This window comes from Rhinolophus hipposideros (assembly GCF_964194185.1).
Source record: "Rhinolophus hipposideros genome assembly, chromosome: 24".
NCBI lineage: Eukaryota > Metazoa > Chordata > Mammalia > Chiroptera > Rhinolophidae > Rhinolophus > Rhinolophus hipposideros.
Window position 1 is genome coordinate 23,734,420 of NC_138070.1, and position 27,758 is coordinate 23,762,177.

The 27,758-nt window shown below is 53.6% G+C and overlaps 2 protein-coding genes across 9 annotated transcripts in view; both read left to right on the forward strand.

Annotated features, from left to right (window-relative positions):
• The window catches only part of TANGO2 (transport and golgi organization 2 homolog), a 35,220-nt gene extending 19,412 nt beyond the window's left edge, over positions 1-15,808 (forward strand). For 2 of the 5 annotated variants that reach the window (XM_081036863.1, XM_081036864.1), the window contains 6 exons: positions 4,049-4,168; positions 4,751-4,865; positions 8,267-8,337; positions 10,900-11,053; positions 12,486-12,590; positions 14,691-15,808. In XM_081036863.1, coding sequence (XP_080892989.1) covers positions 4,049-4,168; positions 4,751-4,865; positions 8,267-8,337; positions 10,900-11,053; positions 12,486-12,590; positions 14,691-14,811 — 686 coding nt within the window. In that variant the 3' untranslated portion in view covers positions 14,812-15,808. The remainder of the gene's footprint in view (positions 1-4,048; positions 4,169-4,750; positions 4,866-8,266; positions 8,338-10,899; positions 11,054-12,485; positions 12,591-14,690) is intronic. The other 3 variants (XM_081036865.1, XM_081036867.1, XM_081036866.1) reach the window with 3 other exon arrangements.
• Positions 15,809-20,854: 5,046 nt separating this feature from the next.
• DGCR8 (DGCR8 microprocessor complex subunit) overlaps positions 20,855-27,758 on the forward strand; it is a 33,727-nt gene continuing 26,823 nt past the window's right edge. The window contains exons 1-5 of one of the 4 annotated variants that reach the window (XM_081036870.1): positions 20,858-20,986; positions 25,015-25,226; positions 25,630-25,858; positions 25,955-26,628; positions 27,098-27,257. In XM_081036870.1, coding sequence (XP_080892996.1) covers positions 25,966-26,628; positions 27,098-27,257 — 823 coding nt within the window. In that variant the 5' untranslated portion in view covers positions 20,858-20,986; positions 25,015-25,226; positions 25,630-25,858; positions 25,955-25,965. Of the gene's footprint in view, positions 20,987-25,014; positions 25,227-25,629; positions 26,629-27,097; positions 27,258-27,758 lie in introns of all 4 variants that reach the window. The other 3 variants (XM_081036869.1, XM_081036871.1, XM_081036868.1) reach the window with 3 other exon arrangements.

Here is a 27,758-nt window from a genome sequence, read left to right on the forward strand (position 1 = left end):
AGGGAGCAGTTCTTGCCCACAGGATGGGCCGGGGTCTACTTGGAGGGCACGTAGACAGGTATTGGCCAGGTCAGGAGTCCCTCTGCCTGTGAGCCAGGTACCGGGCACACACAGGGAGCCTGGCAGAGCTGATGGGGTGCCCAGTGTGCTGGGCATGTGGCCATGTGGGTCCAAGGAGGCTGTGTTTGCCATGTTCTGCCTGCAGGGTCTAAATGCTCGGCTGTGGAGCTTCCACAGAAGGCGTCTAATGTAGACTGTGGTTGGGCAGTATTGTGAGGAAAACACTGCTGAAACTGGATCGTCCTGGTATTCTGTGGGAGGGCAAGAGGAGGGAGACCAGGGCAGGGCACCGTCCTGGGAGGCAGTGGGGAAAGCTACTGAGAGGCTGTGAGTGGGGACCTCAGGATGGCTGAGTGCAAGAGGGAGAAGAGGCTGGGTCTCTTGCTGTGTCTTGGCTTTATCAGAAACTACACAGGAGACCTTGGAAATGTCTAGACTTGCAGACAGGAGCATGAAGTGAGGCTGGCAAGGAGACCCTTGCTTTGTAACTTTAGGCACAGCAGTACAGTAACCCTAGGGGGGGTTGTGTGTGTGTGTGTGTGTGTGTGTGTGTGTGTGTGTGGCTGGATTGACCATAGCTCTCTCCCTGTGAGGCCATGACAGGAGGGCTGAGGGGAGCCTGTAGGCACAGCCATGACCATCCAGGCTATCCTGGGCTAGGATGGAACAGAAGGGGTCATGAGATGGAGCAGGCAGTGTGTGTTGCAGCTGCCAGGCAGAAATGGAGGCTAACGTGTGTGTGTGTGTGTGTGTGTGTGTATTGATAGGGGAGGCTGGTCGGGACGCATGGGATGCGTGGTGAGAGGCTGATACCCTGGGGAATTGGAGCAGGAGGCACCTCTCGAGGCTTTTTGTAGGTGAAGACACAGAGGCTCAGATGAAGGGTTAGCCTGCCTGGACCCCTGGCCATCCTGGTCACTTCGACTCCATTCTACCCCGGTACCCAGACCTGCACCCTGCCCGTGAATCAGCACCAGTCCCGCTGGGGAGTTCCAGCCACTCGGAACTGTTCACCCTTTGTAGTGATTTGGAGGAGGCCCTGGGCATGCTGCTACAGGTGTCTGCCTAGTGGTAGGGGGTCACCACAGTGCCGACTGGGCCCAGCAGCCACGGTTCCTGGCTTAGGGCCAGAGACATCAAGGTCCACATCCTCCCACTGTCTGGCATCGGCAGATTGTGTGCAGGATTGTAGATGAGTGTTTCTCCAAGCGTGATCCTTGAGCCCGTAGCATCAGCATTACTTGGGAACTTGTTAGAAATTAGGACAAATTTAGATATTATGTCTTCAAATATTTTTTTCTGTCTCCTGCTCTCTTCTCAATCTCTTTTGCTCTTTCTGCCTCCAAACATATATTAGTTTACCTGAGGTTGTCCCACATTTCGATGATGCTCGATTCATTAAAAAAAAAACAACAAAAAAACACACCTTCTTTTGTCTCTGCTTTATTTAGGTATTTAGGTGGTTTATTTGCCATATCCTCAAATTCACTAACCTTTCTTCTACAGTATCTAATCTGCCTTCAATCCCATCCTGTATATTTTTCATCTGACACTTTGTAGTTTTTGAATTGAATCTCTAGAAATTCAATTTTTATGTCTTACTTGTCTCTACTTAACTTTTTTAGCATATAGAATACAGTTTTAATGACTGTTTGCATGTTCTTATCTGCAAATTCTGACATCTGTGTCAGTTCCAGATCAGTTTTAATGGATTGATTGAACTCCTCTTAGAGGGTGAGGATGTTTTCTTGCTTCTTTGAATGCCTGGTAAGTTTTGATGGGATGCCAGACATTTGTGGATTTTATCTTGTTGGGGTTAAATATTTTTGTAACCTATAAATATTCTTGAGCTTTGTTCTGGGACACAGGTAAGTTACTCAGAAACAGTTTTGGGTCTCACTTTTTATATTTGTTAGGTGCTAGGTCTGAAGCAGTGCCCAGAACAAAGCTGATTATTCCCTATACTGAGGCAAGATCCTTCTTTCTATTCTTCCCAGTGTCCCCGGAATCTTGAGGTTTTCCAGGCTGTCTTCTGGGAACAGGCACTGTTCCTGGCCCTGTGTGAGCACCGTCCCCTCTGATCCTCCTGGGTGGTTCTTTGCCGGCCTTTGGGTAGTTTCCTCACACACATGCACTGAGCAGATGTCCATGGTTCTCTGTGTGCTGTCTTCTCTCTGGTCTTTTGTCCCAAGAACTCTGGCTGCCTTGGTCTCCCCAGACTCTCAGCCCCTCTCCTCAGCCAGGGAGCCTGCTGAACTCCACTGGTTTCATGTCATTAGTTTATTTTTTGGTTGTTTTATACATGAGGGTAAATTTGGTCCTTGTTGATTGGCTGGATTGTAGAAGTTTCATTCATTTTTTAATTGTTGATTTGTAGTACTTTGTGTGTTCTGGATATGAGTGCTTTGTTGGATAAATGTATTGCCTACTCATTTTTTTTTTTTTTTTGCCTACTCATTTTCTTAATGATGTTTTGGTAAGCACAATATTTTATTTAAATGAGGTGCAGTTTATCTACTCTTTCCTTTTATGGTTTGTTCTGTTTGTCTTTGCCTTCCCTGAGGTCATAAAGATATTTTCCTCTGTTTGCTTCTAGAAGCCTTCTGATTTGGGGTTTTATGGTTAGGTCTATGATTTATTTCACATTAATTTTTGTACATGGTGTGAGATAGTGGTTGAAAAACATACCTTCCCATTTCTCCAGTTGTCATTTACTGAATAGTCTTTTGCCTATTGCATCATTTACTGAATAGTCTTTTGCCTATTGCATTACTCTGACAACTTGGTTGAAAATCAGGTGAACACATGTATGTGGGCGAGGGTCTATTATGACTGTCTTGTGTTTCATTGATCTGTTTGTCTGTCTCAATGCCAATGCCACACTGTTCGATTACTGCAGCTTTTTACCAAGTGTTGAAATCAAGCAGTGTAAGTGCTCCAGCTTTGTTCTTTTTCAGGACTGCTTTGGCCATCCTTGTCCCTTTGTATATACATATACATTTTAGAGTCAGTTTGTTAATTTCTATAAAACAAAAAGCCTGCTGGGATTTTGGTTGGGATTGTGTTGACTCTTTGGTCATTTGGGGAGAATTGTCATCTTAACAATATCGAATCTTCTGGTGGCTGAACAGGGCATATCTCTCACGTAAGTAGTTCTGCTCGAGTTCTTGCAGTACTGCTCTGTGTTTTTCAGTCTTTAGGTGTTACACATTTTTCCTTAAATGTTTTTCTAAGTATTAAAAAAATCATGTAGCGCTGTTGTAAATGGTATATTTAAATTTTCATTTTCCAGTTCTTGCTAGTATTTACTTAGTGCTAGTAGATTTTTGGGGGGCTGGGTAGATTCCTTTTGGATTTTCTTCACATATAATCCTGTCATCTACAAAGAAAGACAGTTTTACTTCTTTCTTTTTGATCTTTACAGCTTTTGTTGCTTTCATTGTAATAAAAATAACATTTTAATGAGTTAGCCATTTTAATCCCAATCTTCAAGTAAAATGACTCTAGTCTAGGAAGACACTTTCCTGTGGCTTTAAGGGCCTGGCTGAACCTATGGTGGAGCCGGGTGGAATGTGTAGCATTGACCGCGGAAGAATCTCTGCTCTAAGGATGGGACTTCCTGGTGGGCACTGGGCTCCTAGTGAAGCGCCCAATGCGAGGGCCCATGCATTCCATACAGGGAGGGCAGCCAGTGCCTGCACCAGACCAGGACGAGGTTCCTCACAACAGAGCTGGCGCTGTGCTCCCAGCCAGTGCTGACCCAAGCCGCAGGATGGTTCTGCCTGTGTCAGTTGTCCTGTGGGGCGGGGCACAGGGAGGGCATTTCCCACGTGTCCAGTGGGCCCCAGGGGCTACGCACCCTGTGGAGTCAGAGCCCCTGTTCCACAGCCAGAGCTGTGGGGCTGAAGTGTGGCTCCCCAGAATGGGACAGGGTGGGGCTGGTGCCTGCGCAGTGGGCACTTCTGGTGGTGATGCTGGTGTCCTCCAGGGCTTGACATGGAGGAAGGCAGGGAAGGAGGCACGTGGCTGGGCATCAGTACACGCGGGAAGCTGGCGGCCCTCACCAACTACCTGCAGCCGCGGCTAGACCGGGACGCCAGGGGCCGAGGTACCGCGGGATGGGGCTAGGGGCTGGCTTAGGGGGATACGGCAGCAGGGCCTCAGGGGTGTGGCTGGGGGCTGGTCTGGGGGAGGGGCCTTGGGCAGGCCCTTCCTCGGGCACCTGCAGAGAGACGAGGAGGAGCTGAAATGGGGAAGTGGGGTGGGCTTTTTCCTGGGCTCCGCAGTCTCATCGTGGAAACCACCCTCAGCTTGGCCCAAATGACACCCACCTGCACAGACCTTTCACTGCTCTCAGGGAACACGCTCCATACTTGTCCCCTGGCCAAAGTGTCAGTCCTGACTGTTGTGTCATTGTCTCCCACCTGTTTAATGTTTGCAGATGCCCCTGGGAAGACAGCTCCATAGACACACATTGTCTCTACTGAAGACTTTTTCCCTCATGCTGGACTTCTATATGGGGACACAATGGAGGAAAACAATTTTAAAGCCAACAAAAACATAGTTCTTGACGCAGATCTTTTTGGCTGCCAGATCAATGAGATGGCCAGCCCAAGCAGGACCATCAGTCTCTCAGGGAGAGGGGCTAAGCCTACTGCCTCGGCCATGGGTGTCTGTCCCCTGCTCACAGGTGAACTTGTGGCCCACTTTCTGACCACAGACGTGGACAGCTTGACCTACCTGAAGAAAGTCTCCGCAGAGGGCCACCTGTACAACGGCTTCAACCTCATAGCAGCCGACCTGAGGTGGGTCTAACTAGAGGAGGGACGGCAGCTCATGGAGTGCTACTCCAGGCCTGGGTCATGGGCTCAGCAGGAAGTGGGCTTCCTGCCTCGCCACTCAGCTTAGGTGGCAGCCTCTCCAGAGGCATGGCTCCTCGTGGGCTTGGTGAGCATCCCAAGAGCCGAGCCCCTCCCAGACCCACTGTTGTGGGGACTCAGGAAGCAGATCTTTGAAGGGGGGGGCTTCCTGTGACCATGTAAGTGCTATTGGGTCCCTCTGTGAGAGCTAGAGCATGACTGCAGGGCTGCTGTCCTAGCACAGGGTGCGCCCCTTGCCCACACCGGCCCCGCCGCCCCCCAGGCCCCTCACCATACCTGTGGCCACGGAGTCCCCGGTTTTTGAGCCATGCCTCACTTGCCCTGCTTGCTGGTGGGCACAGATGCTCCAGGTTGGAGAAGGAAGGTGCAAACACAACTGGCCGTGTTCCTGGAGTGCTCTGGGACCCTGTGGTGGTTGAGTGCTACTCAGTGCTGGGGCCCACAGTGGCATCTTCAGAGAGCTAGGTCTGAGCAGGCAGGATGGTTCATCTTAGGTTCTGGGAGAAGCTCAGGGCTCTGAGATTGAGGAGTCAGGTTGCTGGAACCCTGCAGAGGGCTCGAGCCCTGTGGGGAAGTGGCAGTTGGAGCCTTGCCAGGCCCATGTGGGGCACACCGAGAGGTGCAGCAGGGGGCTGATAGCTGTAGCAGCAGACAGTGGTTACCTGGATGGCCGCACGCTGAGCTTCTCACATGCAATGCTCAGCATATCACAGCCACCTGTGTGTCTGATGCAGCTGAGCTCAGACGGGCAGGTTTCCTGGCCATGACCACTAGACGTGCGAGGTGGAGCTGGGGTCCCCTGGTGCTGTGCTGGGGTACTGATACCCCTGGAGACAGCAATTGCATCCCATCTATTGTGCACCAGGCTAGGAGGGAGCACCGCTTGTTTCCAGTTGAGGCTGGTTGCCACTGGGTCATCGCCTGGCTTCTCAGTGTGTGTTTATTTCTCCAGCGCCTGGGCCTGAACCCTGGCTTCTGCCCCACACCAGCTCAGGCACCAGCTGCATAGGCACTGCTTTTGGCACCAGTGTGGTCGACCTCCCACTGCAGACACTGAGCCCCAAGATGAAGTGATTGTTGGTGCTTGGCTCCAGTTAGTGGGAGACATGGAGACATGTGGCACCCTTGTGTCCTGGGGCGGGGCGGGGGGGACCCCAGAGCCTGTGCCCTGCACCATCACCCAGACACTAGTGGGCAGGAGCAAGGGGGCTGCAGGAGTCTGTAGGCTGGGTACCAAGCTCCTGTCTGGTCTGTCTTTAGACAGATGAGCTGATGCTGTTGGCAGTTTCAGTGTGTGTGGAAGAATGTGCTGGATAGGAGAGCAGCAGTGCTGTGGCCACGAAGAGGACAGTGTAGAGAGGGCCTGGCTGGGTGTTCACCCTCTGCTACCTGAGGGCCTTGAAGAGTAGCTGGTCGATTCAGGTGTTGGCAGGAGCAGCCTGCATCGCCCACCAGGGCGGGCTGGCTGTGCTGGGCTCCCGCCCACATGAAGTGTCAGTTAGAGATAAGGGTGTGGGAACTGCAGGGTCTTTTGCCTGCAGGGTGTGGGCACTTCTGTGTCTTTTGCCCCTCAGTGAAGTCAGTATCTCCTGCCCTCCCTTTCTCCTGCCCTTCCCTGCTCTCTCTGTGTTCTCGTTCTGTCCCCCTCCAAAGCCCCAGAAGTTGGTGGATATATCAGAACATATACCTGTTCTGACCTAGCATCCTTCCACAAGGGCAGGTCCAAGGCCTCTTTCCTGGCCTGGGAGCCCCAGGCCTGCCGTGTGGTTTGCTGGGCCCATGCCCCGCCTCGCAGACACATGCATCAGTCCAGAGGATGCAGTGCCCCTGGGAGGAGGGCCAAGGGTCCAGGCTGGTGTTGGCACTGGCCCTTGCCGCCTGGAGCCCCTCTCTCCCCTGCTTTGGCCTGCTCACACCTTCAGCAGCTCCCGGAAGGGGAGCCTCCATGTCAGCTCAGTGATCACTTTGTTAGTCATTCTGTGTGTGTCTGACCTGGCTCGGGAGCCCAGCCCCTCAGCTGCGACACCAGCAGTACTTGGTGCTCAGCAGCTGTGCCGAGTGGCTGAGGATGCAAGGCTCGTGCTCTGAGTGGATGCACACAAGGGCAGGTGCTTCTGCTGGCGGGGGGGGGGCTCAGGCCCCTCAGAGCCCGAGCAGCTGTCCTGGCTCCTAGGGACACAGCCAGGTGGTGGCCAGGAGAACCCAGAGGGTTATGCCCGAGGAGCGTGCCAGGACAGGCCGGGCATAGAGGGGTCAGAGGTCAGAGGGAGCCAGGGTACAGGGAGTCGGAGTTCAGCCAGCAGCCCTGGTGGTGGGTGCCAGGAGGGTATCAAGGCCAAGAAGAGAGCCTCGTCCCCATCACTGCCTGTCCCTGTGTGAGACCCCCTCCGCCTAACCAAGCATGGCACTCCCGCAGGTCTTCATGCTTTCCAGATTTTTGCCTGTAAATAAAATCTCTGAAGTCATTACCTAGACGTCTTAAGAAAAGGGTCAAGGTCTGTGGGGAGGAATAATGTGAGCAGAATGGGAAGCCACTTGGGGGTCAGGGGTCCTGCCTGTCGGGTGGCATTGAGCAGGAGGGATGGGCTGGCATGGGGCTGGCCAGTGGGACTCCCCAGCACTCCTTGGCCAGCATTTCCTCTACGTTTGTTTATCCCGAAGGTTCGGGTCTCCACGTCTAGCATTCCACCAGGAAGGTGGCTCACAGGCCAGAAAATGTCCCTCTTCAGTTTGCAGAAAAGGCATTCCAGGTTTTAGCAGAAAGATTTACTATGGTATTTTGGAACTGGAACGCATTCAGTTCTGGAGCATTTTAAACTATTTTTAAATGCACACTCAGCATATGAAAGGAGGAAGATGTGGTCTTTGGTGCTTTGTTCGAAGCCACTATCGCCCTGGGGCACCCTGTCCAGTGCAGAGGTGCTCAGAGGTGAGCTGTGGGGCTGGGGCGCCGGCCTTACAGAGGGCACCGGCGTTCATGAGTGCGGGGCTCAGCTCCCTGCACTTGTCACTGCTCTTTGGCCTCCGAGTGCCCATGCAGTGGGTCATCCAGTGAGGCAGTGGGGTCTTCTAGATGCTACCGCTCCCAGGCCAGTGGTCCCTGTGGTTAGCCAGGAGTTGGGAACCAGGGGTCTCGATGACCCTGCCTGCAAGTTCCCTGAGAGACTGGGGCCCTGAATAGCCCTTGTCCTGGCTGCAGCGGTGCTGGAGCCACTGTCCCGGTGCTGGCAGGGTCACTGGGATTGGGGCTGTGGAGATTGTAGGGTAGTGAGAGGTCAAGACGATCCATAGCCCCCGTCTGACCCTCTCTGCTCTCGTATTCACAGCACAGAAAAGGGAGATGTCATCTGCTACTATGGAAACCGGGGGGAGCCGGAGCCTGTCGTCCTGGCGCCAGGTGAGCCTGCTCTGGTGCATGGTGACAGGGTGGGGGCTGCTCCTATGGGGACACCTCTGTACTTTTCAGAGACTAGGTTCCTGTCATATTTGTCTCCTGGGACTGTGCTTTTTAGCCATTTGTGTACCTTATGGCCTGTGGCCTGTACCTGGTCCACATGGCAGGCTGCCCACAGCTTAGGCTGCCTTCCCCAGTGCCGACCCCATGACTGCTCAGAGAGAGCTGGAAACCAAAAGGCACAAAAGGACACAGAGACCCCCTCCCCCCCCCCCCCCAATTCTATGCCTTGGCCCAGAGGCCTTTGTGGAAACATCTGGAAACTGTTTCTGCAATGCCCTCAGTTCTCAGTGCTGGAGACTCTGACTGGAGATGCTTTTTTGTGGCTAGATTTCTGCTTGGAAGAAATTCTTTTGAGCTACATCCTATTGTTGCATCCCTGAGCCCTAACAGCTTTATTGAGCTGTAACTCACATACCACACAGTTCACCCATTGAAAGTACGTTATTCAGTAGATTTTAGTATAGGCACAAAGTTGTGTGGCTATCACTGCTATCTAACATAGTGATCACCTCAAAAAGAAACCATGCTCATGAATAGTTACTCCCCATTCCCCTTTCTCTCCAGCCCCTGGCAACCACCAATCTATTTTCTGTTCCTGGATTTGCCTATTCGGGACATTTTATATAAATGGAGTGATATAATGTGTGGCCTTTTGTGTCTGGCTTTTTTCACTTTGTGTAATGTTTTCACAGTTCGTCCATATTGTATCATGAATTAGGGTTTTAATTCCTTTTTATGGCTGAATAATATTCCATTGTACACATATTGTACATTTTGTTTCTCCATTCGTCCCCTAATGGACGTTTGGCTTATTGCTACCTTTTGGCTATTGTGGATGATGCGGCCATGGGTATTTGTTACAAGTTTTGGTGCGGACACATTTCCATTTCTCTTGGATGTATACCTAGGAGTGGAGTTGCTGAATCATGAGATAACTGTTTAACATTTTGAGAAACTGCCAAACTGTTTTCCAAAGCAGCTTTGCCATTTCATACTCCCAAGAGCAGTATATGAGGTTTTAGTTTCTTCAAATCCTTGCCAACAATTGTCATTGTCTGTCTTTTTTATTACAACCATCCTAGTGGGTGTGAGGTGGTAACTCATTGTGGTTTCGATTTGCATGTCCCTGATGGCTAATGATGTTCAAGAGCTTTTAGCCATTTGTGTATCTACTTCGAAGAACTGACTATTCAGATTCGTATGCCCATTTTTAAATTGGGTTGTTTGTATTTTTATTATTGAGTTGTAGTTCTTTATATTTTCTAGCTACTAGCCCCTTATCAGATATGATTTGCAAAAATTGTCTCCCCTTCTGTGGGATTTATTTTCACTTTCTTGGTATCTTTTGAAGCACATCATTTTAAATTTTGATGATGTCCATTTTACCTGTTTTTTTCTTTTGTTGCTTGTGCTTTTGGTGTCATAGCTAAGAAATCATTGTCTAATCTAAGGTTGTGTAGCATTTCCCCTAGGTTTTCTTCTAATAGCTCTTGCATTTAGGTCTTTTGAGACATTTTGAATTGATTCTTGTGGATGGTGTGAGGTAGGGGTTTCATTCCATTCTTTGTATGTGGCTACCCAGGTGCCCAGCACCACTGGTGAGGGGCCTTTCCTGTCGCTCCTGCTGGATAAAGCACAGTGATACCCTGGACTGGTGGCGTGGCTACTGGGGCCCTCCGAGCCAGGGTTGTCTTCCTGGGAAGTGGGTGGAGTCATGTCATACTCAGTCAAGATCCTGCCCTGAAAGTCTGGCCACAGCACAGGGTGGCCACTCCCTGTCCTTGGTGCATCTTTCAGGACGTAGGACTCTGAGCTCATCTGTCCCTGCTGCGTGCTCTTGCCTCTCCACCTCAAGGCTGTGTCTCTCCTTTTTTTGACTTGAGAAACCCTTTTCTTTTTTGTAATGCCTTCTGTGAACCACTGAGAACTTGTTCTGAGAAACTTGAGCCAAGACCTTAAGTCTTACCTGCAGGGCCCCTTCCGGTATGTAGAGGAGACCCTGCCTGTGCCCACTAAGTGGGGCTGTCCTGAGTTGGTGGGTTCCCTAACCACTGATGTGAGTCAGGACTGATTGAGGGCTGGTGCCTTCCTGACCTTCAGGCTGCCGATTCTCCCACCCTTGACATATTTAGGTAGACCCACACCTTGCAGCTTTCTTGTAGCTTAGAGACACAAGTGAGATGGAGAGGTGGTTCCGTCTCAAGCTTCTCTTTTCCTTTGCCCAGTTGGATTTCAGGTTGTTTATTCCTTATTATCAAGGCCATTTGGCATCTGTGCCTCTTGGTCTCCTGTAGGCACCCCACCATGTTGAGTTCTCCACCTTTCCCTGTGTAGATGGGTTGGGAATACATGTAGAGAAAATGCTGGAGTGTGGGACAGCCCGGCCACAGTGCCCATGGCTGTGTCCCTGGTACCTTGGCTGGTGCTGGGTGGGTGGGTGGGAGTTTACCCTAAATTCAGACAGCGGGGCCTCTGCACTGCCTGGCTGACCCCTCCCTGCAGGGACCTACGGGCTGAGCAATGCGCTGCTGGAGACGCCCTGGAGGAAGCTGTGCTTTGGGAAACGACTTTTCCTGGAGGCTGTGGAGCGGAGCCAGGCACTCCCTAAGGATGTCCTCATCGCCCAGCTCCTGGACGTGCTCAACAATGAGGAGGCGTGAGTGGGTGGGTCGCACTGGGGTGAGCAGAACGTCCGCCCATGGCTCTGGCCCTGGGGCAGAGAGGCAGGCAGTCTCTGTGGCCCTTTGAGGCCTGTGGAGGTGACTGGGGACAGCTCCTTCGCTGCAGGGGAACCTGACGGATACACTGACACACTGTCCTCTGTGTGCCCCCCTCCTGCCTGCTGCTAGGGGCAGTTGGAGTTTCCAATGGGGGGGCCTTTGGTGACGGGAGACGCAGCAGTTGTGGGCCAGTACACGAGGGAACTCGGTGCTCTCAGAGGCTTGGCGTGGCTCACGTGGGGCAGAAAGTATGTGGAGGCTCCCTTGTCTGCATGCAGAGGGCTAGTGGGAGGTTTTAGAAGGTTCCAGGTGCTTAGCAAACCACAGAAGAGAGTACCCAGCCTCAGAATACATCTGGTGTGCTCCCCACGTGCTATCCCACCAAAAGCCATGGCGCAGACACGCCTGTCCCAGGAATTGCCTGGGGAAAAGGAGTCCCTGACCCTACTTCCCTGCATGGGGCACCTGCCCCAGGTACGCCACCCCCTGGCATATCTTGGCCATTCCAGCAGGAGGTCATGGTGCTGGCTAAGCTACCTTCTTCCCGCACAGCAATACCGTCCATGCATCCCTCCCCTGCCCCACTCAGGCCAGACCAACATCCTGCCCAGATACCCAGTGGCTCCTTAAAGGAGCCCCCACGGCCTGCCTCCGCTCCTCACCCCGAAGGCCCTTCCCTGTCCCTTGTTCACCCTACCTCTCCTCTCTGAACCATGAACCAGGACACAACTCAGCACAGCTGCCCCCTTGGGGAAACTCTGTCATTGTCTTGACAGACAATGGGCCTGGCTGGCCCATGACAGGCCCTGGCTGCTCTTATTGATAGTTCTGGCCCTGGCACCAGCTATAGTGGCCAGCAAGCTACAGTGCTTGCTCAGCTTCCGGTCTAGTGGAGAGATGCCCATAGGATACCTCTTGGGATGGGAAGGGAGCGTGTGTGGCCAGGTGACTGCACCTCTCAGCTGTGCCCCTGGCCGAAGTGCCCTCACCACCCAGACCCCGCTGAGAAGAGAAGGCAAGCTCACTCCTGTGGTGGTTTCTGCCCTGCCCCCACCACGGGGCCCTGCACAGCTCTGACCAAACAGATCCAGCAGAGCCTTCCCAGCACAGAGATGCTCATGTATTTGGTGTCCTGGGTCCTGGGAAAGCTCCTGGTGGCCCTGGCATGGGGAGCTGGCCCAGAGATCACTGTCCAGCTGCCCAGGCCCAGTGATGGAGTCCTAAATGAAAGTCTTGACAGAGGTTTGATGTCTTGAGCAGTAAAGTGCACAAAATAGCTCTTCCAAGGCTGGTGGGCTCCTCAGGCACATAGATAGGGCTGCAGGTGGGCCACACGGGCTGGTGGTAACCCTTACTCTGTCCTTCCAGGCAGTTGCCGGACCCGGCCATCGAGGACCAGGGCAGGGAGTACGTGCAGCCCATTCTGAGCAAATACGCAGCTGTGTGTGTGCGTTGCCCAGACTATGGCACCAGGTATGGTGGGCTGCTTGGTGCACCCAGTCCTGTCCCATGAGGAACCTGACTTTACCTGAGTTCCATGGATCCCAGAGCCTCTGCTTTATTAGAAGCAGCTGCCATTGCACTTCAGGGGGCTGTTTGGTGAGCAGATACCAGCTCCCAGGGGTGCTGCAAACCAGGCAAGAGGCCCCTGAGGCTTTCAGTGCCTCCCAGGAAGGAGTCCTGGGCTGTCCCCTGCCCTCTACACAGTCATGAGGGGGCTGGAATGTCGTTGGACACACTCACGTCAGGAAATCCCTGTGGGCCCAGAGGTCCCACTGACTGGCTTTTCCCTTCACTTGCCTTATGTCCCTGGGCCTGTCCCGTTCTTTTTGTTATGAGGAACGGGATTACATCATCTCAGCCTGGGATGTCACCTTTCCCCAGGAAAGGGGCAACCACTGGTCCCTGCCACAAGGTGAAAATGTCCAGGAGGGAGAAGCTGTTGACATGGGTGTCTGCTGTCCCAGAAAATTCCTTTCCCGTCTTCCTCCCTCCTGGGAGGGAGGGAGGCCCGGCCCGTCCATGTGGCTCCATCAGAGGGCAGCCCACAGGCTATACTTGGAGGTGGCTGGGATACACAGAGGAGGGAAGGCTGCTGGTCCATCAGGACACTCCAGGAATGCTGCTGCCACGTGCCTGACCCACCTGGCTTGGAAGTGGAGAGTAGCCTCACGTGTAGCCATATCTTCCTAAGCTGGGCTTATACTGGGCCCCATGGGTGCCAGCCTTGTGCCAGGCTGGGGACCTGCAGTGACTGTAATAGATGGGCCTTGCCCTTGGGGCCCATGGCCGCCAGGTACTCAGGACCTTGAATACTCAGGTGTTTGAGCCATGACAAATGCTGACTGATGTTGCGTGATGTCACACATACACCTCATTTTTGGGTTGAGGTCATTTGAGACTGAGTGAGCCAGGCTCCTTCTCTCCCTGCAGTGGGAGGGGTTGCTCTCCCAAGAGGCTGTGAGCCAACCCTGCTGGGGTGAGGTGGCTGAGGCTCAGCTGATGCTGAGGGCATCAGGCAGGGAATGCTGCTCTGCTGACTGAGAGGGCAGCAGGCCCCCCGAGGCTGCCTTCCTTCAGGAAATGACAGCTTTGAGCCCTCTGGCTAGGGCAGGGCCAGGATGATATGAACACCTAGCAGTGATACCCCAGGGCCTGTGGGTTGCATGCCTGAATGGCAACCCTTCCGTCTGGGCTAGCTTTGCCCTCGGCAGGGCTATCATTTCCTTCAAGCCCCTCTTCTATCACTGGCTCACTTTTGTGACTAAATAGTGTGCTCACGTGTACCTGGTGCGTGAAGCAGAGCATCAGGTCTGCTCTCTGGCTGGGAGCATGGCTTCTGGGTCCCACCTTGACTGGGACTCCCAGTCTTCAGTATGCATGTGCCCACCCTGGGTGTCAGCTTGCATGCGCTGGGACTGCTTGGGGACCCAGTGCCCGCCCTCCATCAGTGGGAGACGGGTGTTAACAAAGTGAGTACTTACCATGAAGAGGGCCAGACAGGAGGAGAGAAGGTGTACTGAGCATTTGGGACAGGGTGGTGGGGATAGTGAGGAAGGACCGGAGGGAGGTTTCCAGCTGGAGAAGACCTAGTCCCCAAGCAGTTGACAGCTTAACCTTTTGGAACAGCTGAGCATGGCCAAATGTCTGGGTAGCCCCTGGTAGTGGTGCTAGGCTATTGCCCGAGAGCCGAGGGGGAAAGTGTCTGAGTGGAGCAATGCATGGTCAGCCCAGGGCCCACCCTGGTGAGAGTGGTGGGCAGTTGGGTCTGCGCTGCAGAGGGCAGGGCAGGCTGGGGTGTTTCAGAGTGGAGGCAACAGGACTCGCCGAGCATGGGTCTGTATGGCCAGCTGGGGAGCTCCAGGCCCCACCAGACTCAGCGCCCAGTTGCCCCAGATGGGCCCCTCCACTCCCCAAGGCTGAGGCTGCTGCTTATTTGTGACCTGCCTCCAGCTGGGCCGAGTGCCTAGCACAGGGCCCAGGTGTGGTGGGCTTGACCCTTCTCCACCAGTTGGAGCTCTGATAGGTGGCCAAGGGCAGCGGGCTGAACATGGGCCCCATGCTCTCTTTCAGAACCAACACGATCATCCTTGTGGATGCAGATGGGCATGTGACCTTCACAGAGCGCAGCATGCTGGACAAGGACCCTTCCCGCTGGGAGACCAGCACCCATGAGTTTAGGCTGCAGAGCTAAGTCCCACCCCTGGGAGTGGACAGTGGCCCTACCTTGAGGGGTGAATGGGAATCTTCCACAGCACATGCCCTGCCTGTGACTCAGCCAGTATCCCCCAGGACCAGGGCCCTCTGATTTGTGTGTGATCCGTCTGTGTCCCTGTATCCAACTTGAGGTCCACTCTTATGCTAATGGGAGCGACAGAATCCCACAGCCAGGTCAGGGGTAGGGCCAGGTGTGCTGTGCATGTGTGAATGCACCTGGACCTACCCCCTGCCCGTGCATAGAGACCCACATGCAGGCACATGCTGACATACATACCTACAGGTGCACAGGCACGCGCGTACACCCATAGGGCATGCACACAGGCATACACATACACATGCCAGGCAACAGATGTATGCACACATGCTGGAACACACGTACGTGTGTACGTGCCAGACAGGCAGAGGTATGCCTCACACACCTGCATGTTCATCTGGCCAGTGGGTCTTTGCTTTGATCAAAACAATAGGAGTAGACCTTTGTTTTGAAGTGCCTCCTCCTCTCGTGGGTATAGTCCAGTTCCTGACAACCAGACCTGCTCTTGGAGAGGAGACAAGCCACATTTGGAGTGAGAAATGAGGAAATGAGGAAGACCTGAGAAACCTACTTTAATAACAGAAGCGGAGTCTGGTTGGTGGATCCAGTGGTCCTGTGTGCATAGGGCTGTCCTGTGGGGGGTGGTCCTGCATACACCAGGGGTCCTGTGTGCGCCGGGGGTCCTGTGTGCATAGGGCTGTCCTGTGGGGGTGGTCTTGCATACATTAGGGGTCCTGTGTGTGCTGGGCACCTCTGCAGCCTGTCAGGCCTGCCTTCCCATTGGGGGCCTTGGGTCCTGGGCAGGCCTACCTCAGCAAAGGGACACAGCCAGCCCCTGCCCTTCCCTTTTCCCTGGGGAGTCAGACTTCTTAGGAATCTGTACTTGAAATGAGATGTTGATAATAAAACCTGAGGCTGTGGTGAGTCCATGCATTGTAAGTCCTTAACTTGTGTGGTAGAGAAGACGGGAACTGTTGTGTGGGTGGGGGAGGGGCTGCTCTCCCAGCCTGCAGGAGCTCCCGTGGCACAGATACTGGCACAAGGCGCTTTCCACTTTCTCCTTTTGCTTATGGCCTCCTGGGTACCATGATGGAAGCCTGAGGGTCCTTGGCCAGAGAACAGGGTGTGAGAGAGACTGTGTGCATGATAGGTGCTGGTAATAGGGCCTCCTAAGCTGGGCAGAGGAGCCAGAGATTTATCCAGGTGCAATGGGGAGCCTCTGGGAAGTCCCTGAGGGATCGGGGTAATCAGGCGCACACTTGGTGTGGACCAGGGAGGCCAGGGGATGGGGTGGGTGTCAGCATAAGAGGGCAAGTAGAGCCTGTCTCAACCCCAGAGCTCTGGTTTTGGGCAAGCATTTGGGAGTCTCTATCCCCAGCCAGGGCCAAGCGTAAGAGGGTCCCACGTATCTGATGCCAAGACCAAGGCTTCCCTCTGCTTCTGTATCTGACCCCCAACTTGGCCTTGTCAGAGCAATGGGAGCTTGAGGTGGGGTATGGACCTACATCAGGCTCGAATTGCCTGCTCTGCCCTTTCTCTTTCCCACCCCGACCACCCCGCAGGGGCCTGATGCCCTCCTTGACTCACTTTGAACTCAGAAGAAAAGTGCTTGAGCACCGCCAGGCTTGAAGGTGGTTCAAAGCGGTGACTAGCCCATGCCCTCACGCCCAAGAGGAAACCGGTCCCAAGTCCCACAAGTGTCTGGCTGAGCCTCGAGGAGCCAGGCTCCCAGCTCAGGCACTGCTGATGCCCAACAGCTTTTGTCTGCCACAGCAGGCCACCCCACAGCATGAACCAGTGCTCCATGCCAGCACCTGCTCTGGCCAGGAATGTCCACTCGTGGGGCACTGCTGGGCTGGGTGTAGAGCCACTGAAGAGCCTCTGCAGAGGTTCACCTCTGTCCCAGGGGTGGGGCATCCAGGGAAAGCTTCTCCACCCTTGTCATGGACCCCTCTGCACCCAGCCTGTCCAGGGTTCCCCAACAGTCTGCCCCCCCCAGGAAGGAACACCTCAGGGTGTAGTTAGTTCTGTGATTGTAATGGGTTGAGTTTTGTGCCCCAAAAAGATGTGTTGTAGTACTAACTCTAGGACCTCAGAATGGGACTTATTAGGGTTTTTACAGAGATAATAAAAATAAAATAAGGTAATTAGGGTGGGCCCTAATCCAATATGACTGGTGTCCTTATAAAAAAATGGAAAATTTGCACACAGGGACAGACACGCATGCAGGGAGAATGCCCTATGAAGACAGGAGCTATGCTGCCACACGCCAAGAAACTACCAGAAGCTGGGAGAGAGGCCTGGAATAGATCCTTCCCTGGTGCCTTCAGAGGGAGGATGGCCCCTCGATCTCAGACTTCTGGCCTTCAGAACTGGCAGCATAAATTTCTGTTGTTTAATCCACTCATTTGTGATACTTTGTTATGGCAGTCCTAGCAAAATAATACAGTTGTGACCTTCACTTTACAGATGAGGAAACCGAGGCTTGGGGAGACACTATAACAGTCTCTCAGTTCCCAGGCAGGTGGGGAGACAGACCCATGAAGCCAGGAAGAAGCAGGAGGACACGGTGGACCTTGGCGTGCCTGCCCCCGTGGGCCCACAGCCCTCCCATACTGGTCTCACCCTGTTGCCTGGCACCTCTCCTACCTTCACGTCACTTGCTCCAGCCCCTACCCTGGTCATGGTCATGCTTTCTGCACAGCTCCTGCCCCAGGACCTTTGCACTTGCTATACCATTTGCCCGAATAACTCCTCCTAACCACACTCTCCCTCACATCCCATAGTCTTTTGCTAAAGTCTTGGGGTGGAGGGCATCCCATCTGAAGTTGCAATTTTCCCTGTCTTGTCCTCTGCTCTTTCTCTATAGCAGCACTGACACACTACTCGTATGTATTTTCGTTGTTCCTTTTGTGTCTCCCTGTTGGAAGGAGAGCTCCAGGAAGTTAGGACTTTTCCTCTCTTGCCCACTGCTGAATCCTGATGCCTAGGCCAGGTAGAGATTTGAACAAAGGATGGCAGTGCTGGTGCTTCCCAAGGCTTCATTTATTTAGGTGAGTCCCTTGAAGTGAGGCCCCTGTGCTATTAGAAGGGTATAAGGACCCTAGGAAGCTGACATCTTCTAGAAGTGCTTTTGACATGCCATCCAGGAAGGCCTGGGCCTGACGTTGGCATGGCTTAGCCAATTCTCTGTGCTTGTCACCAGATGCATCTTATCCCTGAGTTCCCAACATGGGTCCTCTTCTCCCAGGTGGATGGGAAATTACCCCCTTCTCAGTTGCCCCTTCCCAGATGAGCTTCTCCTGCTCTCTGGCTCCAAAATGGCCGAGTTGAGGTGTGCAAGCATGCAGGCTGGAGGTGTGGGGCTGACTGATGCCGAGGCAAGCAGGACCATCCCCGGAATGCAGCCTGACCTCAGGTCTCATGCTGGCAGACCTGGGCTTCTGGCCTTCTGGCCTCAGAGTCACCCCCAGATCGCATCTTTTGATAAATGTGCATGTGTGTGCATTTGTTGGTGACCTTGATCACTTGGCTAAGGTATCATCCAGGCCCTTCATCAGAGATTTGGCTCCTGGGTGAGCTGGGTTGAGGTGAAAACACAGGAGCCCAGAGGGAAAAGTTTCCTTCCCCAGTTTGGGCTGGAGTTCCAGCTTCCAGGCATCCATCTTGTGACTCTGAGGCTGGCTATAGGTGGGGACTTTGCAAGGTGTCCTGTGGTGAGGGGCTTTGTCACTCAGTTGGTCCCAGGCCATGTGGGAAGCTGGCTGGCTGTAGGGTGCAGATCAGAGGTCTCATGTCTAATTGGGGCAAGTGGGGCCTCCGACTCAGCCAATATGGAAGTGTGGAGGTGGTTATGGCTGGGTGGTGGTGTGCTGAGGGTTCCCATGGGCTCTGACTGCACTGGGCCAAGGCCAGCAGCAGGCTGAGTCCAGAAACCAGCCCCTCACAGGGCTCAAAGCTCATTGTGAGGTGCCCGGTGCTGCCTACTGAGGGGCCAGGACGGGAGGGAATGGCCTAGGTAGTCCTGCTGCTTTCTCACTTGCAACACTCCCTCTTCCCTGCCTTTTCCTAACCTTTTCACTTTGAAATGATTTCAACTTGCTACAAACTTGAAAAAATTGAACAAAGAATTCCAATATCCTTCCTCCAGTTCCCCCAAATGTTAACCTTACCTAACCACAGTAAAATGATTACAACCAGGAAATTAGCATTGATACAATATTAAACGATCTACAGACCTTATTTGAATTTTACCCACTGTCTAATATCCCATTCCTAAACTAGATTCCAATCTACAATCCAGATCCCACGTCATAATTACTTGTGTCTCCTTTAATTGAAGACAGCTCCTCAGTCTTTGACTTGCATGATCTTGATACTTGAAAAGTACCAGCCAGTTTTTTGGTTGAATGTCCCTCTTTTGGGTTTGTCTGATCTTTCTTCAGGATTACGTTCAGGTGTTGCCTTTGCGCTTTCATACCTGTGATATACGAGATCTGACACTTAAGTTCATGAACTTGTTAAAACGATATTGCTAACCTTTTTTGATATCAGAGGGATTATTCATTATGAATATGTACCAACTGGACAAACAGTTAACTAAGTTTACTATTTGGAAGTGCTGAAAAGGCCGTGTGAAAAAGTTGGACAACCTGAACTTTTCGCCAACAATTCATGGCTCTTGCATCACGACAATGCACCAGCTCACACACACTGTCTGTGAGGGAGTTTTTAGCCAGTAAACAAATAACGGTGTTGGAACACCCTCCCTACTCACCTGATCTGGCCCCCAATGACTTCTTTCTTTACCTGAAGATAAAGGAAATCTTGAAAGGAAGACATTTTGATGACATTCAGGACATGAAGGGTAATATGATGACGGCTCTGATGGTCATTCCAGAAAAAGAGTTCCAAAATTGCTTTGAAGGGTGGACTAGGCGCTGGCTCAGTGCACAGCTTCCCAAGGGGAGTACTTAGAAGGTGACCATGGTGACATTCAGCAGTGAGGGATGGAGCGCTTTTTCTAGGATGAGTTCGTGAACTTAATTGTCCCAGCTCGTGTGTCCTCAGGTGGCCCACAGTATCCCTTTCCTGGTGCTTTTTTTCATTTTTATTGAGATAATTAATATACAATGCAACACACATCCTTAAAGAGTATAACTTGGTAAGTTTGGATGTGTGTATACACTTCCTGGTGACTCACTGGGGTAAGGTGGTGCCCCAGGGTTTTCCACTGTAAAGTTACCATTTTCCCTTTGCAGTTATTAAGTATCTTGGGGGAGAAACTTTGCAACTTTGTAAAACAACCCGCCCCCTCATACTTTAGCCCACTATCTTTAACATCCATAGTTTTTGTCTGCAGCAGTTAATGTGCTGGCTGCCAAATGGTGTATTTTCTTTCATCATTCCTTCTACATTTATTTACTGGAATTCTGGCCTAATTAAGGAAGAGGGGTCCCTTCTCCATTTACTTACACGCTCCCTTTTCGGAGGCTCCTGATACAGTATTAGGAAACGGAAAAGTGCCAGACAATTGAACATACTTCTCCTCTTTCCTGATTACATTCAATGCTTTTAATTGGAAAGTGCCTGTGTGTCAGCGGCCTCCTCCGTGCTGCCTAGACCGGGCCGTTGGCGAGCGCCCTCTGCTCCCGGCAGCCCCCGCGCTGCCCCGTTCCCGGCGTCCCCCGCGCATCCCGCGTTCATCTGTTCCCGGCATTCCCCGCGTCCCCCGTTCCCGGCGCTCCTCGCGGCCATCGCCCTCCGCGAGGCGAGCCCCGCCCGGGCGGCGACCGTTACCGCGGCCGTGGCCTCAGCGCCTGGTCCCGCCCGCGCGGCCGCGCTATTGGGCCGCGCGCCGAGGCCGCGAGCGCCCCGCGCGGCCGATTGGTGGCCTCCGCAGCCCGCTTGGCGTCACCCCCAATACGGGGCGGCCACGCGCAGGGATTGGCCGCGCGCCGCCAAGGTCCGCCCTCCGCTCGCCCGCGCGGCAGGCGGGTCCCGCCGACCGGGGAGAGCCTGGGTGGCCTTCCTGGATGGCGGCGGCGGCTGGGCCGTGAGGGGCTCCCTGTTGTGGTCGGGCTGCGGGCAGCTCGGGCAGGCCACGGGTCCGGAGGTAGGTGCGGGGCGCGAGGGGCGCCCCGCGGGCCGGCGGGCGGGCGCTGCGGCCTGCGTGCGGGCGCGCCCTTCCAGTGTCGGGCCGGGGGCCGCGGGCGGCGCGGAGGGCGGAGGGCGGAGGGCGGGCGGGCGCGAGGTGGGCCGGGCCACGCGGAGCCCCGGCCTTTGTGAGGCATCATGGCCGCGGGCCTCGCGGAGCGCGGGGCGGAGGGCCCGCCGGGGGGTGCGGCCGGGGGGCGGGCCCGGGCTCGGGGGGCGCCGGCGCGGGAGCCTTCTGCCCGGGGGAGCGGCCCCGGGGTGCGGAACCTCGCGCGCGGGGGGCCCGCGGCCGTGGCGTCGCTTTCGGGCGGGAAAGGTATGAACAGGGCGTTGCTCGCTCCCGAGCCTGCCCGGGGGAGCACGGGTGGGGAAATCCGAGAAGTCGCCCGAGTCGTTTTCTCCTCCACACGCTCGTGGGTTGAGTGTCACGGAGATAATCGGAGTGTTGTTTGGTGGCCGCAACGATCCCGATAGGAATAAATGGAAGGTGGCAACCTGTTGACAGGGGTGCCTGTCAAGTACCGTCCGGTGGCCTTGGGTTGCTCGCGGTCGAAGTTTGCCGTGTGGTTTGCATGCTTGCATGTACCCCGTGGCCCCGAGCACGGCGGTCCCGCCCCGCGCTGGTGACTGCAAGGCCACGCGCTAGGCCGGGACCCTCGTGTTTCCCGGGAGCAGGGTGGACTCTCAGTCCCAGGGCCGCAGGCAAGCCTGTGGCGGGCCTGCACTCACCAAACGGAGTGAATAGCCAGTCATTGGTGCCGCCTGTGAGTACGGGGACGGGAGGCCTGATGGAGGATGACAAAAGGAGTGGATGAGGTCATCCTGCCGCTGGGTTGGGCGGGAAGCTGCAGCAGGAGAGGCCTGACCCAAAGGCAGGAGCCACATCACTGGACTCTGACAGGCAGTGCCTCCGTGCCAGCCCCGCAAGGGGCCTCCAGCCAAGGGCACTGTCCCAGTGTCAGAGATCCAGGGGGGCCTGCTGTGAGTCTGCTGCTGGCTGAGCAGCCACTTGGCAGCAAACGTTTACATCCGTGTGTTCAGTCAGCTGAAGCAGTAATGAAGCCAGTGGCGGGAGAACCATCCTTTGAGCCCTTAGTGTGGCGAGGCACTGTGTGGGGCCGTTCCCAAGGGTTGTGTTGTAGTCTGATGGTGACCTTGCAGGTGGGAAATAGCTGGCTGGTTTGCTTGGTCGAGGCCTCTTGTGGCTGCCCTCCCCTCCTTGGCGATCTCATCCAGCCTCCTGGTTTTAATGCTGTCTCCTTGGCATCTCCATCTCCAGCCCCAGCTTCCGATCTGAGCTGCAGCCTCACCTTTCTAGTTGCCTCTCCCACATCTCCATGTGTTACTTTGATGCCAAGTAGCCATGACCAGACCTAAATCCCAATCTTGACTCACCCCAAAGCACTCCTCATGCTGCCTTCACCACCTGAGCGCATGCCAGCTCTGTCCTTGGTTTGGAGCCACTTGGATTCCTCTCTTAGGCCTCCATGCAACCCTCAGGACCATTTTTCACCATCTTAACATGTTGGTCCCAGCCACCTGAGCCTCTTAATTCTTTGCTCACACTCTTGCTCCTCTCCCCATCCGCCAGCTATAGTTTTTCTGAATACAGAGTGGTTCTTTTAAACTGCAAGATAGTGTAAAACTGAGGCAGTGCAGACAGAAACCAGCTTGCCTGGGTGGTAAAGCAGCTGCACCACTTTCTAGCTGTGTGACCTTGAGCAAGTTGCTTACCCGTTCTCACAATGCTGTGTGAGAACTGTTGAGTGGCAATGTATGAAGCGCTTAGGACGGGGTCTGGCTGAGGATTGGCTGCCACTGCCGCCCTTGGTTCATGCGACCTCACTGCTTTGACCCCCCATCCAGTGGCCCATCTCTCTCAAGAGAAGAGCCAGAGTCCTAGTCTTGCTCGCCCTCACTGGCATGGCCGCCTGTCATGCCCCCTCAGCATGTTGCTGTCACCTGCCATACTCCTGCCCCAGGGCCTTTGCTCTTCTCTGTGTTGCCTGGACTGTCCCCACCTCACACCCCACACTACCCACCTGGCTCTCCTTGCCTTCAGATGGATGCTGGCTGTGAGGCTTTCGCTGTTCACCCTTCCTGAAGATGCCTCCCCTTCCCTAACCCCTTGCTTTGTTTTTTCTTGAGCACATCTCAGTTTTTCTTAGTTGTTACTTGACCATCTCTCCTGTTAAAATGTGAGCTCCGTGGGTCAGAGACATTGTCTGTCTTGTGTCCTTAGCGTCTCGGATGGTATGTGTGCACCATGTGGAAGGTGCTCAGCAGACACTTGTTGAATGAGTTAGAGAAAGCTTGCAGAGGGAAAGCAAGGAACTTACCCAGGGCTGCCCCACCGTGGGGCTCTGCGCTTTGAGCTACTGCCCCCTGGGGCTGGGCAGATTTTCCTGATCTCCCAAGGAGCGCACACACTCTCTCCACAGCTCTCTGAGCCCACCCTGTGTACCTCTTAAAGGCCTCCCTTCATCAGTTATTATCATTGTCATTTTGCTTTGTGCTTCTAGGTGGCTGCTCCTTAGCCTTTAAACATGGTAGCTGATGTTCCCCGTCGTGTACTGCCATTTGTCTTCAATGCCTCCATCTCCTCATGTCTTCATTTTAGCTGTTTTTAGCCCCGTAGAATCACAGATTGGCTCTTGGGGTCTGTGCAGACCTGCCAGGTGCTGAGGGTCTGATCCAGGTCTGATCTGTGTTCTGTAGCGCTGGGCGTGCTGACCTGCCTGTCCTTCTCTTAAATGATCTTTCTTGGTTGCCAGGAGACTGGTCTTCCTCCACTCAGTGTTCCAGGTGCCTCTCTGGCTGCAGCCTCCTCAGCGTTTACTTGCAGTTCAGAGTCTGTCATTATCTATGTCCTGCGTTTCCTTCATCCTTAGCACCTTTCACAGACACATCTCTGGGGGAAGTATCAGGTTAAGTTCCCATTGCAATCAGAACATAAGGGTGTCTTAGAATCTAGGAATAGAGTGACGGTTCAGTGGTCATTGCCCTCCCAACTGTGTCCAGGTGGTGGGGACCTTGTCTCTTGTTTATGGTAGTGTCTCCCTCGGAGTAGACTGTCAGTATTTGTTGAATGAAATGATTAAATCTAAACAAGTCTCTGATTTTTATATTGTGTCACCTTCAAAATACAACCACCATGCTCTGTCCCTTCATTGTAAACTTCTTAAATGAGTGATGTCTGCTGGCTCCAGACCATACAAGTAGTCAAGTTCCCCATATGCATATATGGGCATGTGTGTATGTGTATGTGCACCCATGTACATGGCATATTCATGTGTGTGTGCCAGCACATGATTCTCCTGCTCTGGTGCTCAGCCCGCCTGCAGACGTCTGGGTTTTCAGATTGCCCTTCTGAGCTGCCTTCACAGCTAGTTTTGTCATGCTTCCTCTGGAGTAAAGCTTCTCAAAGTTGCGTCCTCAACTCTTTTTCTGTGTTCCCTCTCTGCGCAGCCTCCCTTCTGTGGTTTTGGGACTACCACCTTGCTAATGGGTTCTGGCCCTGTGTCTCAGGGCCAGTCATAGCTCCAGAGCGGTGGGCTCAACACCTGTTGGATAGGTCTGCCCGGAGGCCTCAGTGCTGGAACGCGTGTGCCCCTCCAGGGGCTTCATTCGTCCTCAGTTTTCTTGTCTGTGCTCCCCCCTCCCTGGTTAACAGAGCAGTCAGTTCTGATCTTCACTGTACTTGAGGGCTCCTGCCCACTCATCAGAGCCTCTTTGAACCCCTTGGCTCTCTGGCCTGGAGGACTCTTCCTACGCTTTGGGCACAGGAACTATGCCTGGCACAGGGGTCAGTTTCCTTTCTCAAATAGTGACTGAAATGTGGCATGAGAGTCACCTCACCCATGGTGGCTCCTCGTTGCCCCCAGGATGGAGCCAGGCTCCAGATGGCACCCAGGACTCCCTGTGCCTTGGCACCAGCTGTCTCCTGCAGCTCCCCTACCAACCCCAGCCTGGCTCCCTTCCCCACAGACACCACCCCCTCTGCTGGGAACAGAACCATGCCACCTCTGGCGACCTCAGCACGCTGCATCACTGTCCTGGTCCACCTGCCAGCTTGTGGGCCCAGGAGAGCCCTGGGGTTCCAGGGTAGCAGAGCGCCTGGCTGCACCTCTGAGGCCCTAGCGCTGCAGAGTTGAGCTGAGGGTCTCGCATTCACCCTCTGACTGACCCAGCCCTAGCAGGTGAGTGGATTGATGTCACTCTGATGGCCGGAGGGAGGCCGCACACTTTATGTGTTTTCTGGAAAGGGCAGCCTTGCACCGCGTGCTTGCTTACCAATAAACCTGAGTTAGGGGAATGCTGCGGTGAAGTTTAGTGTAGTTTTAATCCTTCTGAACCTTAAGATAATATTGTTTTATGCTTCTGAAGTAGGAACTACAGTGGACATTTAATAAAATGTTTAACTTTGGACTTAAATTATAATTTAGGTTCTGAAAAAAAAAGTGAAGTTAGTTTTAAAGACTAAAATATTTTCTTAGGCAGTATTACTTTCTTTACTACACTGTTAATAGCACTCGACTCTTGGTACCAGGGAAGCGGAAGGTTTCTGTCATTTTGTGATGATGTTTTTAAATCTCTTTGCAGGTGGAAGAAGAAAGGTGCCACTTTGGCATGAAGACAGACTCGCTTAGTCGTCAGTCATTTAAGCTGAGTGCATTGTGATTTCCAATAATTGAGGCAGTGGTTCTAAAAGCTGTCTACATTAATGAAAAGAGCAATGTGGCCAGCTTGACTAAGCCGCCAGCGTTTGCAGCGCGGGCAGGACGGCACCCGGGTCTCGACGGACTTGTGCATGTTAGCTGTATAGATTTATGTAAGGTTTTTTAAAACTGGTCTTTTAAAATAGTCTTAACCACTTTTACTATGGAGACATATGAGAGTCCCTCTCCTCTCCCGCGTGAGCCCGCAGGAGAAGCGGTGATGGAGAACCGTGCTTGCCCCCTCCAACTGCTGCCCCGTGAACAGTCTCCACCACCTCCCCTGCAAACGTCCAGTGATGCAGAGGTAATGGACGTTGGCTCTGGTGGTGATGGACAGGCCGAACCCCCTGCTGAGGACCCACTCAACTTCTACGGAGCTTCTCTTCTCTCCAAAGGATCCTTCTCTAAGGCCCGCCTCCTCATAGACCCGAACTGTAGTGGCCACAGCCCGCGCACCGCCCGGCACGCACCTGCGGTCCGGAAGTTCTCCCCTGACCTTAAATTGCTTAAGGATGTAAAGATTAGCGTGAGCTTTACCGAGAGCTGCAGGAGTAAGGACAGGAAGGTGCTGTACACAGGAGTGGAGCGCGACGCTCGTGCAGAGTGCGGTCTGGCCCTTAGCCCTGTCAGTGGAGACGTGCATGCTTGTCCCTTTGGCGGGAGTATTGGTAACGGGGTAGGTGTAGGGGGTGAGAGTGCTGATAAGAAGGATGAGGAGAATGAGCTGGATCAGGAAAAGAGAGTGGAGTATGCAGTGCTCGATGAGTTAGAAGATTTTACTGACAATTTGGAGCTAGATGAAGAAGGAGCAGGCGGGTTCACGGCTAAAGCAATCGTGCAGAGAGACAGAGTGGATGAAGAGGCCTTGAATTTCTCCTACGAGGTATGTCGGTGACCCCTCCTTTGGAGTGCTCTTAGCAAAACCCAAAGAGAGGTGTTTGGGAACTGCAGCATCTTTTGAAAGGTGATGTTGCAGAGAAAAAGAAAGAAACCATATGAGGTGGAATAATGTTAATGTGGAAAAAAGACAGCAATAAAGAGTCCAGATTTTTAAACTTTCTTAATGAAAAGTTTGGCTGACAGGTTGGCCTTGTACCTTTTACCCAACCTGAGTTGGAAGGTGCTGATGAGAAGCGCTCCCTGATGGTGTGTGCGTCTGGACCAAGCCTGTTGGCTTCCGTTGTCGGTTTCATCCCATTTGTTTTTCAGATGATCATGCACCATAAAGACACACCTAGCCCCCCTCGAGAGCACCTCATTTCTGTGTCCGTTCTCACTAGTGCCATTAAGGTTGCCCGTTGTGCAGGAATGCGGGTGCTGGGGTCCTGGTGTCTGAGCAGCGTGTTTTGCAGGATGATTTTGACAACGATGTTGATGCGCTGCTGGAAGAGGGCCTCTGTGCTCCCAAAAAGAGGAGAGTGGCGGAGAAATACGGGGGAGACAGCGACCATCCGTCTGATGCAGAGACAAGCGTGCAGCCCATGATGACCAAGATTAAAACAGTGCTCAAAAGTGAGTCAGCAGGTCAGACAGGAGTGAGCTTTCACAGGCAGGCAGGAGTGCAAGTTTGAGAGCGCTCGGGTTACCAGACAGGAGTCTGGGTGTGCTTTGGAGCACAGGATAGTCATGTCTGACGAGGCGGAAACAGACAAGACTCAAGGTTGCATCGAGAATCACGACCCTCCAGGTGCAGATCGTGGTGTGTGCTGCAGAAACCACAGCGAGACTGGAGTCTTGCAGAGGAACTGGGAGGGGACCCCTTAGGAGGGGGCATTGGTGTGTGCTAGCAGATGACAAGACCGGCAACCAGCATACGTGCACACTGAGGCCAGTAGTGGGTGCTCAGCGTGGTGGTAGGTCATGGTCAAGGTCTGGGTTCTGGGTTCTGTGTTGTCAGGAGAAGCCGCCACTAGAATCAGGCAGGTGTTGTTACACAATTTTTGGCTAAAAGCACAGCTCTGGCTGTAGCATGCACTTCAGGTGGGCAGGACGGGAACTCAAGTACAATACGAG